Here is a 17,035-nt window from a genome sequence, read left to right on the forward strand (position 1 = left end):
AAAATATATAGATATAATATATGTGACAAAATAGTACAAAAGAGGAAGAAATGGAGCTAGACTGAAGCAAAACTACTACTATATTATACTAAAATTGTATCACCAATAACCTAAAGTAGACTATAATAAATTAAGATGCAGATTATAGTACACAGAGCAGCCTCGAAGAAAATAACTCAAAAAAATAATCATTAAAAAAATTAACAGAGGTATTTTAAAATAGCACACTAAAAGTTATTTAATGCACAAAAAAAGGGAGAAAGCAGAAATGAGAATAAAAATGACATAAAAAACACAGGAAACAAAAGAGCAAAATCCAACCATATTAATGATTACATATACTCCAATCAAAAGGGAGAAATTGTCAGAAAGGATTTAAAAAGCATGATAAAAATATATGTTGTCTACAAGAAACATACTTTAAATTCAAGGATCCAAATAAGTTATAAAGTAGAAAATGGAGTAAGATATACCATGCAAAAAGTAAACATAAAAATGCTTAAATAGCTATGTTATATAAAATAAACTAGTTTAAGACAATAAATATTGCTGTTAATGAAGAGAAACATTTCATAACAATAAAGGGACAATATTTATCTGACAGGTAGAAAAGCTTCTATAAGCATAAGAGAATGATAAAGGCGACAAGGTAAAAACAAAATAAGTTATGCATAAAAAAGAACATAATAAGAAGAAAGAAGCATCAACAGCCTGGTAAAGATTATTTGCAACATATACACTTGAGGTTTTCTTTAAAAGCAGTGAACAAAAAAAAGTCTCAAAAGAATTTTTTTAAAAAAGGTCAACATATGAAAAATCAAGTTGAACCAATATGTGAAAAATTCCAAATTAAAAACATAATTTTATCACTCAAACTGCCAAATATTTATTAAAAGATCATGGGTATTATTTTCAGGGATTTCAATAAATGATAATTCACAGCCTGCTAGTAAACAAATTTGTATTAATGATACAAGTTCTCAGTGAAGAATTTTACCAAAAGAAGTATTCTAAATAGCTGCATTTCCAAAAAAAATTAAAGGTACAAAACATGCATAACCTTCTTGAATTAGTTATATTTACTAACAAATAAAAAAATTAATCTACATGTCTAATAACAAGGAATTAAACACATTATGATATATCCCTGTAGTAAAAAACTAATAATAAAATAGCTAAATTTTTACAATACTGTTATATGAAAATTATTTCAAAAACAGAACTTACAAGTATAATCATAACATTTTTCAAAATTAAAAATATGTATACATGTATAGATTATGAATATATATGCATGCATGAGCTATACAATCACTAAATACACCCACACATAAGTACACAGAAAAATGACTAGAAAAAATATATACAAAAATGTTAACCATGGCTTTTTTTCCTTTGGATGGCAACATTATGGTTGATAATTTTCTTCATGTTTTTAATTTCCTAATTTCCAAGATATATTTATATAGGAAAAACTCATTCCAAGTCTATAAAGGCCTTATAGCCCTATTTTAAATCTTAAGAGTGAATTTCACAGTAGACAACTTAAATTTTTCTGGCTCAAATGCACTTAATTCCATAAACTAAAGACTAGAGATTGAGTTTGTTTTAATTTTTGTTGTTGTTTTGCCCCTTATGTGTTCCAAAAATCAAAAAGTTAGTCCAAATACTTGGAAGGAGGGAGGAAAGGCTTATTTCTTCTAAATTTAGAAAAAAAAATAAAGATATAGTTTAATCTGAAATGGTTGCTTTTATTAAAATTTTACAGACTCAAAAACAGTGCAATTCGCATGGTTTAGTGTAAAAAGAATGGTGTTTATAAATTAGGTATGAAGAGCTACATGCAATAAAATGCAATTCCTCAAGAGAGAAACTTTAGAATGGATAGAAAGCCAGAAATTAAGCCAAAAAGATAAACACACTTTAGGATTTAGTTATATTTTGGAACATTGTTTACAGAATGAGAAAAATCTAACAGTGTTGCCTGCAGACACATTCACTGATGAGACACATGGCTGCATGCTGAAAACATCTGGTCTGTCAGCTCCACATTTTTCAGAGCTAATTAGTATAAAACCCAGTGATTCCAGGCAACAAAGAATGTCACCTTATTTCCCAATTGTCTTTTCTCTACCATATTCATGTTCCCACTATAACAGATCAAAAAGATTATTCAAATTTCTGGTGTATTTCAAATATCAGTGACAAGTTAAAGAATGACAGCCAATTAAACACCTGTATGGCAGACACCAAAAGAAAAAAATTCTATTTACAACAGCCATGGAAATCTAAAACAAAATTTTGACATTACTTTTGACAACCTCCAAACATTATTAAAACTGAATCAAACATCAAATTCTAAGTTTTATTTGCATATGTGCTAGCTGTCCCCCTCTCCCCATCATGCAGGCTACCTAATGGTGATATAAGCAGAAAGAAAATAAATAAAATAAAAGTAGGGAATTAAAAGAAAGGTAGCGGGAAATGAAGTCTGAAAAATCCTATAAACTGGATAACTAAGGTCAAAATAATTTAGACATGGTTGAATGCTATCATGAGAAATGTTGATTCTAGGTAAATTAAATTTTGGTATTTTCTTGCCATGGTATAGAATTCTTTCACAAAAATGGTTTTTAAAATTCTAATAAGTGATATTTTAAAGCAGATCACAACCACCCATGAGAAATTTTTTTTAATTCAGAGTATGATCAGAATATGAAGTAAAAGCTTTAACCACAGAAAATGTTAGCACCTTTTCTAATCAAAGAGCATCATTAACAAATATTTAATCCCTTCTATGAGCTAAAGATAGAAAGATGATCAGTTATCTTTCCTTAGGGAAATAAAACCTAGTAGTATAATCAGTAATTATATTTTTAAAAAATAACTATGTTTCCAGCCATGAAGGAGTAATAAGGAACAGACATGAACTCCCACTTCTAAAAAGTAGAACACTGTTGTATCTAACATCTTACTTAATGATGAAATGCTTTCCCCCCTAAGATCAAGAGCAAAGATACCCACCCTCACTACTTCTATTCAACACTGTACTAGAGGTGCTAGACAGTTGAATAAGACAAGAAAAACAAACCAAAAAGAAACCATCTCAATTGGAAAGGAAGAAATACAACTGTATTTATTTACAAACAAGATGATCATCTACATAGAAAATCCAATGGAATATACAAAAAAAAAAAAACTACTAAAATTAATAAGTGACTTGAGTAAAGTTTCAGAATACGAGATAAGTATACAAAAATTAATAGTATACTAGTAATAAGTGACTGAAAATTTAAATTTAAAAATCAATACCATTTAAAATAAGCATCAGAAAATATGAAATAGCATTAAAATGACAAAAGATATGTAAGATTTATTCACTTAAAACTATAAACATTGCTGAAAAAATTTAAAGAACACCTAAATAAATGAGTGCATCCATATTGGTTGATGAGGAGGAAGATGGACCAGCATAATGTACCTAGCATGAGTGACCTATTGAGCTAAGGAGGATGTCTGTATAAAGGCAGCCTGGTATGGAGTATAGGAGCCACATAGGAATAAGGAAGGCATTCGGGCAGGACAGAAGCATGCCACAGGATATTAAAGCCTAAGTGGAGTAAGGAGGATGCCATGTAGGGGGTTGACTCAGTGTGTGGTGTTGGCACTCAAGCAGGATAAAGAGTTGTAATAACAGCAATAAGGTGACTAGTTTCACAAGGGAACTGCTCAAATAAATACATTAAAAGTAATGAAAGCAAGGTTACTCAATAGTAATGAGCACCAAGCACATAGACCTTGGCTTCTAAATAATATTCTTTACTCCCCAACCCAAATAAGTGTGATTTGTTAGAAAAATGGCTGATTCCAGGGCTGCAGCAGGCAAAGTATAATATTAGCCTGAAAATTATTTCCTTTTACTAGTAAGAAAGTACTCAAAGAAGTATGGAGACATGTTAAAAAGACACAAAAGCCAAATTAAAGGGCTCTGCTGGTGTCATTCAGGATAATTTGAGCAACAAAATAAGTAAAACTAAAAAATTATGACCCATCAAATAAAATAAAACACAATCATGAGTACATACTGACATAAAAAATAAATTGAAAGTTTGACAAAAATTGATGAATTTACATAACTACAAAATACTTCCCCACAAAATTTTTCATTACAAAAGGAAAAAAGAGTAACTTTACAATGGAAAAATCTGTCAGACACCATCTTAATAAAGTAATCAAAGTGAATATAATCAGTGATAGGACAAATCAAATGTATCCGCCACCTGATAGAACGCAATGAGAACACAGTACACTTTTGTGATATTACAGCCAAGGACAAATAATATGAATCTAATCATGAGAAAATATCAGACACACCCAAATTAAGAGGCATTCTACATAATAAATGGCCTGTAATCTTCAAAAGTGACAAGGTCATGAAAGCCAGGAAAGACTAAGGATAGTTCCAGGTTGAAAAAGACTAAAGAGACGTGAGCACTAAATGTAGTTCATGATTTAAACTGGATTTTTTTGCTATAAAGAACATGACTGAGACAATAGGCAAAACTTGAATCTACTACAAGGAGTAGAAGCTACTATTCTATCAACGTTAATTTCTATTCTCTGTTGCATTGTGGCTGCATAAGAAAAGTACCTGGGGATGATGGAGCATCATGTTAGCAATTTACTTTCTACAGGTTCAGGAAAAAGACAAAAGTTATTAATACTGAGCTTGAGAATGTTTAAAAATAAAATGTTGAAGACAGCAAAATAAATTTGAATATAACAAAATTTACAGCTAATATAAAACAAAAAAATACTAACTATACAAAGTTAATAGATAAGCCGTGCATTGAAGAAAACATCTACAGGATATAACAGGAAAAGGTATCCAAAGAACATAATGAATTTTTATTTAAAAAATAAAAAACAATAGACAACCTGAAAGAAAAATGGGCAAAATATATATATGAAAGAAAATCAAATGTTCAAAAACCAATCTCACTAATAAAAGAAATGAAAAACAAGAACAATGATCTATCACTTCACAATTATCAGACTTGCAAAAATCAAAAAGTTTGACAATGGATACAGATGATGTCATCAAGAGGTGGAGTAAAAGAACCTCCCATAAATGCTGGTGGGAGTCTAAATTGGTAAACTGCTTTGGAGAGAAATATCTAGTTAAGATTGAAGATACTTATACCCTTTCTTTGATCTAACTGATCTTATAGGTATACATCTTAGACCAGAAGAATTGGCATTACCTGAAAGTTTGGTAGAAATAAAGACTCTCAGGAATGACCCCAGATCTACTGAATCAGAATCTACATTTAACAAATTCCCATGTGATTTGTAAACATAGCAACATTTGAAGAGCACTGTTCTCAGGAACCTTGAATGTAGTCCCAAAGACACATGAACAAGGGTATTTTACTGCACCATCGTCTCCACAGCAAACAATTAGAAATGTACCAAATGTCCCTCATAGTATCAGTCAGGTCAGTTATCCTGTAGTAAAACAATCCCAAACATCTCAGTAGCTTAAGACAAAGATTTATAACTTTCTTATGTTATATATCCATAATAGGTTGTCAGGGAAGCTCTGTTCATTACAAATACTCAGGAATTCAATCACCATCTTGAAAGCTACCATTTGTCATGACCAAGGAAAAATAGGACTCTGGAGGGACTTGCACTGGAAATTAACTGCCAAGCCCAAAGTAACACTCACCCCTTCTGCTCACATCTTATTAGCCAGAAAGTCATATAGTTCAAGGGAGCCCAGGAAATATAATCCTACTGTGTGCCAAGAGAAGGTTCAGTTAGAAATAGTGGTGAACAGCACTTCTGACAACCATTAGAACTATGAGCAAAACTGTGAATTATTCATATAATGGACTGATATAGAGCATTTAAAGTAAGGGAACTAAATCTATCTAAATAAAGAAAATCAGTCCTCTTCTAGCATGTAAGCCCCATAAGAGCAGATATTTTTGTTTGTTTTGGTCAGAGCTGTATCCCCAGCACCAAGAGCAATGCCTAGCATACATTAGGTACTCAATTCATTTTTGTTGAATGAATGAATAAGTGAATCTCAAAAAAATGAGAACTGAGAACCATTCATGTAAATATTTTTATATATCTTTACTGATTTCAGAGAGAGGAAGGGAGAAGGGGAGAGAGAAAGAGAGAGAAACATCAATGATGAGAGAGTCATCACTGATCGGCTGCCTCCTGCACACCTCCCACTGGGGATCGAGCCTGCAACCCGGGCATGTGCCCTGACCGGGAATCGAACCGCGATCTCCTAGATCCTAGGTCGACACTCAACCGCTGCGCCACGCTCGGCTGGGCATGTAAATATTTTTTTAAATACAAAATAATACAGTGGTTTATAGATATTAAAAACATGGACCAAAGGGCACTCATCAAATTTATGATACTGGTTTCTTCAAGGGAGTAGGGAAAGGAATAGGACAGGGGAAGGGGACATAAGTTTTATCTGTAATTTTTTTAAATGTATATCTTTACCTCTTTCTGTCCATGTATGTTTATTTACACATGCTATATATATTTACATATACAGAATCAAAATAGGAAAACTATTAATATTTGTTAATTCAGAGAAAGCACACAAATGTTTTTTTTTATTTGCTATAATTTTAGAATTTTACAAAAAGACTGTCAGGAAAATCATACTTTCATATCTCATATTGTTTTACCTATGTCCTTTTATGTGAACAAGTCCTCCTAGAGAAGTGAGTCTGGGAAACAATCCTAAGAAATTAAATATTTTTGATGCCTCATGCTTTAGCTTTAAAATTCCTGAGAATGTAGAATTTTTATTCATAATATTTCTATTCTTATCTCAATATTAAATACATTTTTCCCTCAAAACCTAGGTAAAATAGAAGATGTGTCCTATTTATCCTGCAGCTTCACATACCCCCATCATACTACACGGTACCCCAGGCAGAGAGGGTGGCGATGCTTCCTCTAGCTTGGGAAGAAGAGCCAAAAAGTCACTGTAGTTTCCTCTGGAATAAACAGCAGAAAACACACAGGAGAGAAATCCTCTGACCTTAACCTTGACCTTGCCCCTTGTGTGCCCCTTGTGATGGTTAAGTTAATGTGTCAACTTAGGTAGACCACAGTACTCAGATATTTGGCCAAATATTATTCCAGATATTTCTGTGAAGGTATTGTTTTAGATGAGATTATTAATACTTAAATCAACAGACTCTGAGTAAAGAAGATTACTCCCCATAATAATGCAGCTGGGTTTCATTCAGTTGAGGGCCTTCATAGAAAAGACTATCCTCCCCTGAGGAAGAGGGGATTCTGCCAGCACACGGCCTTCAAACTCACGCTACAATCAGTATTTACCCTTCCTTGATACTCTAGCTTACCAGCCTGCTCTGTGGATTTTACACTTTCCAACCTCCATGGTCTCATGAACCAATTCCTTAAAGTGCCCTCCTCTCTTTCTCTCTCTCCACCCACCCCCCACCCACACACACAGTTGGTTCTGTTCCTCTAGAGAACCCCTGCACCAGAACAAGTAACTATTTATTCTACTACAATACTAAGCCAAAGCATATTTCTCAAACCAACTACCACTAAAACAGTTATATGCTTTTCCCCTGAAAGACTGGGTCTTCTAAAACTCAAACTATGAGTAGTGTTTTTTATTAAACACAACACATGACAAAATAAACCAGCACACCACTAGTATATGTAAATAAGTCTCAGGATAAATCAATAGATATACAAAAGTCTAGAGAAAATGTTACATAAACCTAATTATTTTTGAAAGGTTGTGCTAAATATATACCTTAAAAGTATTCTAAGTAACAGAAAATTTAGATAACAAAAAATATTCAATTAAAAAATCTTACCTTTTAGTTTTCATCTGGTCCCTCAGTTTACTATACATCTCCAGGACTTGAAAGAGAAGCGGGGGAAAAGCACACACATTATTTAGAGAAAGTGAAACACTAATTAAAGCTAAAGAAATTGCATTAAGAATCCTACTCCATTTCCAGTTCCTCACCTGGAAGACACAGCATTAATTTATCAACAGTGGCAGAAATATTTCTCTGTTGTAGTCGACACTGCTTCAGCTCTTCCATTGCTATTACCAGCTTGGCAAGAGGGGAAAAAATTGAATTATGCCAAGAGCTGTAAATAAAAAGCTTTCAGTCACATTTTTCCACCCTGTGCTCAATTCATCAGAAAATCCCAGGCAGTTTCATAGTAAGACCTGCCAAGTAGACTAAGGAACTGCCTTTCTCACCCAGTAAAACATTCCTGCGTGGCTTCCTTCTTTCTCCTCAAGATACATACTATATACAAAGAAAGGCTAGGTAAAATGAAATCCTAAAATTCAGAGGCTATCTAGGAGGAAAAAAAAAATTTCAGATTCTCTCCAAACCCTCCTCAGGTTCTCCGTGATTGATGGTTTTATCACTCTGAGAAGATCCTATATTTCTTCCACCAGTGCTAGAGTACTAGAGGAAAGTAATCCTCCCTATACAACTTCAAATGAGTCTTGAAAATAATCTCAACTAAATCTCTATTTCAGCAAATAAAGCACACACTTAGAAACTGTGCTCTTCCAAAAATTCCAGTTTAGTGAAGAGTAACTCACTTTTCTCCCCATAGCTGTCTTAAAGGCTCTGGTCTGAAGTCACGCCACAATAAAACTAGAAGAAACTACACTCTGCATAATTTTAAATATATAACAAACTTTCAAAGAGCACTAATCTGTCTATACAGTCTCTTGTAGTACTCCCACACCCATATCTAAAAATGTTATCTGCTTAGATACCAGGCAAGAAAGAACAAAAGAGAATGGCCCTGATTAAGTCACTGATAAAACAACCAAGAGCTAATCTTAAGATTATTAAAATTAAACAATAAATAAGTATTAGGAAATAAGAAAGGCACATGATACAGAGACCAGAAATGGACTACATACAAGTCAGGAAACTCTAGTTTTAGTCCCAGCTCTCCCATTTATTAGGTAAACTTAATCTGTTTGAGTTTCCTCATCAATAAAATAGTGATAATACTTATCCTGACTCTGCCATAAGTCTACTATGAGGATCAAGTGAGAAAATTGATATAAAATGATCTTATAAACTGTGATGATTTAAATAAATGTATCAATTAATAGAACCAATTATTCTTTTTTTTTTGAACAAGTGTTTATGAAGCATCCACTTTGTTCCAGTCACTATTTAGACAGATAAGGGGATATAGCAATACGTAAAACAAACAAAAATTCCTGACCACATGGAGCTTTGGAAGGAGAGAGACAAGAAAACACAAATACATAAGAAAAAACATATAATATCAGAGCATAATAGATGCATTGGAGAAAAATAAAGCAAGAAAGGTAAAAAGAATACAGGGGGGTGAGAGTGAAACTGCAATTTCAAGTAAGGTGGTTAGAAAATGCCTCATTACAGAACAGCAAGGTCTGAAGGAGGAAGACATTGGGAAAAGAGCATTCCAGGCAGAGGGGACAGCACAACTACGGAAGGTTACATCCTCTCATTAAGCTTTCTAGTGGCTATATTCATTTAATTCAGACAAATACTAGGGAAAGCAATAATACTCAAATTCCTCCAATATACTGCTTATGGTCTCACAAGCCACTAAATCAAGAACACCATCATCAAAAGAGAATGACAGAAAACAGAAAAGGTTTTTTCAAAAGGTAAACTGGCCTTACTTCCTTTCCCTCATGTTGTAGTTTTCTATTAGTATCCGTCACTTGATTCTGTGGAGAGAAGACAATTTAAACTCATAAAAACAAACATTTAGACAACACTTGGATAAGATAAAAATTTACAAGGAAAAGACTAAGTGAGGATAAGTATGGAGATAGCTGCAGTATCCCACCACATTTTGGTTTAATGGCATCCTTTTGTGTTGAAATTATATCAACTTTTCTACTAAATGTTGCATGGTGTTTTCAACAATGAAAATAAAAATTTACTAAGAGGTATGTTCCATTTCAAATATTCCAAACAATACTGTAACAACTAAAGATCATACTTAAATTTTGAAAAGAAAAAAAATAACCCACAAAGAATTTTACCATCTCTACTATGTGCAAACAGGACAAATTTTATCACAGATGTTCCTCACCTCACTGGAAAACCTGGGTACAAATTGAACTTTTTAACTCAGGTCAAATTTACCCTAACTTTAGAAAATGTTTTAACTTAATTCTTTTTGGATCATTAATTCTTAACAGCCCCTAATTCTTCCATATTCCCATTTTTCTAAATTAATCTCTCCATCAGACAGTCAAAACTGTATGTGATCAAGCCTTAAAATGATCTAGAGTTCATAATTTAAAGGAACTGGCACCACTTTGGGGGGTGTCTACTTTTGAAGACTCAAGTGATATAAAAAATATGTAAGTACATAGAATAATAATTTCCTCACCATCTCAGACATTATCAAAACATGAACAATATTAACTTTTAAAGCTTTCTTTGACAAAGGCTTTCTACCCGTCTACCAATAGCTGCCATTCCTTATACTTATAAGGCCTTCCCTTAACCCAGTGTTCCCTATTATGTCCCTTAGAACAGCAAGAAATGTTAGTTAATAGGTACTCCGTACATACACACAGAGGTGAACACATGCACAAACACACACACACACACACACACAGTATATATGGAAACAGGTGAGTTTATTGAGGATTTCTTAATGCCTTTAATATTACACATGCATTGTAAATGCCCAAGAAGGGGATATCATACACAGTCTTTTCCAAAGTTATTTAACATAACATCCTTTTATTGAGGATCATATCAAGAAACTAGTTCTTCAGGAATACACTTTTGAAACCTTGGCCCTAAACTATACGTGGACTATAATTTTCAGAGCAGATTACCATATGCACCCCCTTTCAAAGACAAAATAAGCCCAGCCAGACATGGCTCAGCAGTTGAGCATCAACCTAGGATCCAGGAGATCACGGTTTGATTCCCGGTCAGGACACATGCCCAGGTTGTGGACTCAATCCCCAGTCGGGGGCGTGCAGGAAGCAGCCGATCAATGACGACTATCTTATCATTGATGTTTCTATTGCTCTCTCTCCCTCCCCTTCCTCTCTCAGAAATCAATAAAGATATATTTTAAAAAAAAAAAAAAGACAAAATGAAATCTGACCTCCTCTAGAAAGTCTTTATAAAGTATCAAAAAAAGAAGCAAAAAACCCTCAAATTCCCTCTTGATTCTTTACTTAATAGTACCGTATGTTAAACACTTGGTTTTATTGGACTGTGAACTCAACATGAATTAAGCGTGGGATGTAGTCATCCAAATGCTCTAAGACTACGTTAATAAACATTTGCCTCAACAGGGGTCAGCAAATTGTTTTTGTAAAGGGCCAGGTAGATAGTCTCTGTTGCAACTACTTGATTCTGCCATTGTAGAATGAATGCAGCCAAAAACATATATTAAGTGAATGGGCATTGCTATGCTCCAATAACTTTAATTACAAAAATAGGAGGCAAGCTAGATTTGGCCTACAAGGTATAGTTTGCTGATCTTTGGTCTAGAATAAGTGAGATGGTAAGGCTTTAAGATCACACTATGAAAATTACATTCAGATGTCATGTTTTAGGAAAGTCACTGAAAAACTGAAACATGATTAGACATGAATATGTTTGAAGAGGGAGTCAAAGCTACCCACTTGAAAAATAAGGAAAGGAATTTTTAGCCAAAATGTTACTGGTGTCCAAGGATCTCCCAGGATAGAAATGAAAAGAGACCACCAGAGACCAATAAAGAGCCTGGTGCATTGGCTAGAATTAGACCCAGGTCTCCCACATGGCAGAGCAGAATTCTACCATTGAACAGAGAACAGTTTTAAAGAAGTTGAGGCTGGAAAGATGATGTCTAAGTAAACATCTAAGTATGTGGAGGCACTTTCGCAGTATAACTACATGCTTTCTCATCTGTGGCATGTATCATTAGCATGTTAAATCTCCACCCAGGGGTGTATGTGTTTTTTTACTATTATAGTGAGGCTAAGGTCTCACAGCAATCGATCATTCTGGGGCTTAACTGCACATACGTTAGGGTCGAGAAAAATCTCTGCTAGAGAAAGTGATACCTGGCGCTAATTAGACAGAGTTTGAGGGGCAACCGATGGAAATTCCAGTCTTTTCTAGGAGAGGCTCAGTCTGTCTCACAAAGAGGGGGGAATATTCTTTTGGAATCACTATACACTAAATCTGGGCACTACACACTATACACCATACCTGAACAACAGCTGTCCAGAGCTATCAGAAGAAAGGTGGTATCCTAAAAATAGTGCTTATTACTCAAACCAATAAATGGATGTTACTAGAAAGCAGCACTAATATCAGTTCAGTACAAGGAAAAGCTTCCAAGCAATGTGAATAAAAATGGGGCATGTTACCTCGAGTGGTAGTGTTATCCCCTTCAGAGCAGTTATTCAAGAATAATTTGATTATTTTTTTTATCCTAAACTGGAGATCTCATAAAATTCGACCTTCCATTAATATTTAAAAACTTAGCATCATTGTCTCTGCTAGAATACCTTGTTTACCATATAAAGACAACATTTCTGAAACCTTTTTTTTTTTTTTTTAACCTCAAATTCATTGTAAGAAATACATTTTACACTGCAGCCCAGTATACAAGTACAGGGAAGACATACATACATATACGCACACACACGCACACACACATGCATACACACAACTAAAACAAAATTTTCAGGAAACAATGTTTACCATTACTGCATGTAATACGCTTTATTATTTTCTAGTCTAGTCTATTCTATTTCATTTCAATTCTCTCAATTGATCACGGCCCACTAATTAATTTCATACAAACCTGATTCTAAAACATATCCACAGGATCCTAAAACTGTTTCTGATAAGAAATTACTATTTCAATGCTATTTTAACACAGTGAGAAGAAACTATACTGCCCCTCTAGGAAGTTACTTCTCTTGATTCAGAATACACAAACACACATATAGACACATACACATGCTGTGAATCAAAAGAAATAGTAAGCATCCTAGAGAGAGTAGTTTCTTTTCATTGTTATATTGAAATAGTGTCAAACAGTAGTTAATGCTTAACCTTTTCCATTTTCTAAACTCTTTTCTAGAGTTCAAGAACCTCTAAATTTCATAGGTTCTTAACCCCACTTGAATGAATCCCCCTAGAGCAGAGCCTCCAAGGTGTGCTACTAGACTTTAATCCCCTCAATTTTTAGAATGAGTGAGTGGAGCCTAAGCAGCCAAAAACCCTGAACTGGTAGTCCCCAGTTCTTGCTTTCCCTCAGGGACATCCTGAATAATTTAAAGGAATTTGCATCTTGAAGGAAGAGGAGGTAAGTACCAACCAGCAAGTGGTATCAGCAACTGGTGAGCATCATAGGCAATATTCGCTGCTACCTGCCTACACATGACTATTTCAGTAACTGGAGACAGAACATCCTGGTGCCCAGCATGGATGAGGGAAGCTGGGATGGCTGAGTAAGAACAAACAGCACACAACTCCTGGCAGGAACCCCACATCTTTGTTTTCACACATTTCAAATTCTTTTGTCCATCTGAGGCTGTTCAGCCCCCAAAAATTCAGATAACTTTTTATTTTAAATAGGATCAAATTGTTCAAATTTTTAATCAGCTTTATACATTAAGCATATACATCTAATACTTTCCCCTGTCAGATATTATTCTACAATATATCGTAGTTTATTATTCTTTTAGATGAATGTAGTAGCATATTTATTTTACTATTCCTCTACCAAAAGACTTTTGGGAACATTTTAAAGTTTTACCTATTAAAAAAACATCATATGAACATCCTTGTACATGCACCTATATGGCCTTAGAATAAATCTTAAAATTATGTGGAGTTTTAAGTATTGATAAATCAAATTGCTCTTTTCAAAGGTTGTAACAATCTACACTCCAATGAGGCATTCCCCCACGTGGATTAGTATCATCTCCAATTTTAAATATTTTTTTCATCTGTCATTTTAATAGGTGACACTTGTATTTCAAATTTGCATTCCTTAATTATTTCTAAATTGTAGAGTTCCCTTGTATTTCTTTTGTACACTGTATGTTAATGTGTATTTCTGAGTTTTCTTAGTGTTAATATTTTCCTATCAATTTGTAAAGACTTTTTATATGTTCAGAATATCAATCAACTGTCATATGTATTTGTAAATATTTTTACTTATTATTTACTTTTAATTTTTATGTTATATGAAGAAAAGTTTCATTCATTTTAATGTTCTCATATCTATCATTTTTTTTCTTTCTGCCTTAGGAACTGTGTTTAGAAATGTATTCCTCACTCCCAAAATCACAAAAATATTCATCTATATTTTCTACTAGTTACTTTATGATTTTATTTTTTACACTTAACTTTTTAGTTCATCTGAAATTAATTTTGGTATGTTAAGTGAACAAGGGATTTCATTTCATTTCAATTAGTTAAGCATTTAAAGAATATGAACAACGAATCAGAAGAGTAGTTATTTTTGGAGGGGAGGGTGAAGGAAGCAACTGAGAAGGGTACAAAAGAGAGTTTTAATTGTACTTAACTGGCAATATTGTATTTAAGATAACTGAAGAGTTGTTGTGCAAGTCCATAAACTCTAATTTGAAACCTTGGTACACACAGTGTTCTGGACTTCAGAATTTTGGAGATTTTATAAAGATAATATGGTACATATGTATATTATATAACCAATGGGTACTAGAATAGCATCCCATAATCAAACACATTAATATTTCTATAGCAAACTAAAAAATTTACATTAAATAAAATATATTAAGAAGTTTGATAGCTTCGTGCCCATTCAGGTCAGATTCTGCAGTCAAATTGGCTTTTAAATCGCTGTAAAATATAATTTAACATCTAATAGCCAACTTCTCCCCTCAATAAAATTGTTTCTTTGCTTTTCTTACCAATGTATTCTTTTATATGATTTTACATTCACTATCAAATTCATCCCATGTCCCAGGAATATCCTTTGGGGACTTCAATTCAAATTCCAATAAGACCAAAACAAAAACAAAACCAAAAAAAACATAGACAAGAAAGAAAGGAGCCAAAAAAAAAAAGGAAAAAAAAGAAATTAGAAGTATAAGGATTAGAAAGAAGGAAATAAAGCTGTAATTACTTGCAGATCATATGAGTAAGTTTACACAGAAAACTCAAAAAAATCTACATATAACTTATTAGAAATAATAGAAGAGTTTAGTGAAGTGGTTAGATTTAAAATCAATAAGCAAAGTCAGTTATCTAAGATAACCGAATTTGCTAGGTCAGGGACCAAAATATATGGCTAGCTTCCTTCCTGAACTTGAATCTGTCATATCAAGAAAGAACCTTCATGCTTTGGTAGAAGATATTCCACAACTGTCACTGATTTTTTTCCTTTGGCTTAGGTTGCCATGCTGCAGACTTCTATAGCCACGCCCTGCAATACCATCATCCTACAGGGATGACTTTTATTTAACAAGGAAGTAGACGGGTGTCATGAAGAGTCAATTGAGTTTCTGTTTGAAAGAAACTATTATTTATTCTGTTACTGGTTCTCATCACATGTAGTTATCCCAAATAAATTTAACTTGAGAGTTTTCTTTTTTATCTATATTTCAGTACAAATTCCCCTCTTACTATACAAAAATCTTATTGGTAGTAAATATGCAACCTGCAATGTATTCCCTACTCCCTTAATGCTAGTCAAAACCCCAGCATAGGAGAGAGAAACAAGTCTGTCTTAGAGTGTCCTTACTTTGAGTTTCTGGGCTTCTCCTCTCACTTTCAGCAGTTCAGTTATAGAGTCCACAAAGCCCTGGTAGTGAAAGTTACACATTTTCTCAATTTCTCGGTCATGATTGCGGATGCGAGTTTCAAGCTTCTCCATGAATCTTCCATGTTCCTCACCATCATAGACAGACCTTTAAAAAAAAAAGGATGAAGATTATACCAGATTTACTTATAAGAAACAGAAAAAGAATTACAAACCCAGAAATAAATTTATTTGTAAATTAGATATTAAAATACATAAACCACACAGTAATCCAATTGTACTAATATGGCCCCAATGTTAGATGAGTATTTTCTAGAAAAATCCAAAACTTCACTTCCTATTCATTCAAAAATATTTAAGTGTTTGACAGTATTCATCATAGAATTATCATCATGAAATGAAGAACTGAATTCCAAGCCCTTTGAACTTTTCTTTCTCAATTAAATTAATCTAGAAAAACTCAATTTGGGATAAACATGACTCGAAATACTATACCCAACAAGCTGACACTGCTGGAGAAAAGTCACATAGTTGTGCCGGCTAGACTCGGGTGGGCTATATAACCACTATTCAAAGTTGGGTACTTAATAAATATCACAACATAATACTACTAAATCTATGTCCCCACGACTACCACCACCACCAAAAAAACCACTTTGTATTCTCCAAAATAACTGTACGTAAAAACCTTACTTTCTCCTGTCATCAAATGTCCACCCCCTCACTCACCTACTGATCACAGAAAAAAAAGTATTTCCTCTTTTCCCACTTAAATCAAACAACCTACTTGCACCTCTAACTTCTGCTCTACTCGCCCTTCTGTAGTGGAAAAATACTTCAAGCTCTTAATTACAGTCAATCCTTGGTTGTCTCAAGAACTTGACTCCTGCAATCATTGCCTCTTACCCCTCCTCTGCATCATACATTCCTCCCACTCTACTAAATCATTCTTACAGGTATATAAGCATGACTGTAAGAAACCTGTCCTTACATACACATTGCCCTCCAGGTACCAACCATCCTATTTCTCTTCTCCCCTTCCTAGCAAAACTCCTTTCCACTTTCTCACCTCTCAATAGTTAGCATTCATCTTACTCCATCAAATAGCAGCATTTGTGATGGTTTAATCACTTTCCTTCTTGAAACACGTTTTCTCTAGACTTCAGTGATACACACTAATGCAGTTTTC

The 17,035-nt window shown here is 33.7% G+C and overlaps 1 protein-coding gene across 1 annotated transcript in view; it reads right to left on the reverse strand.

Moving 5' to 3' along the window:
• Positions 1-17,035, reverse strand: part of EXOC6B (exocyst complex component 6B) — a 442,612-nt gene that overhangs the window by 371,116 nt on the left and 54,461 nt on the right. Inside the window, exons 2-5 of the mRNA XM_016202591.2 lie at positions 15,829-15,994; positions 9,740-9,787; positions 8,054-8,144; positions 7,899-7,944 (exon numbers count right to left, since the gene is read on the reverse strand). Of these exons, the coding sequence (XP_016058077.1) occupies positions 7,899-7,944; positions 8,054-8,144; positions 9,740-9,787; positions 15,829-15,994 (351 nt within the window). The remainder of the gene's footprint in view (positions 1-7,898; positions 7,945-8,053; positions 8,145-9,739; positions 9,788-15,828; positions 15,995-17,035) is intronic.

Source organism: Miniopterus natalensis, chromosome 13 (assembly GCF_054644295.1).
Source record: "Miniopterus natalensis isolate mMinNat1 chromosome 13, mMinNat1.hap1, whole genome shotgun sequence".
In the NCBI taxonomy this organism is placed as follows: Eukaryota; Metazoa; Chordata; class Mammalia; order Chiroptera; family Miniopteridae; genus Miniopterus; species Miniopterus natalensis.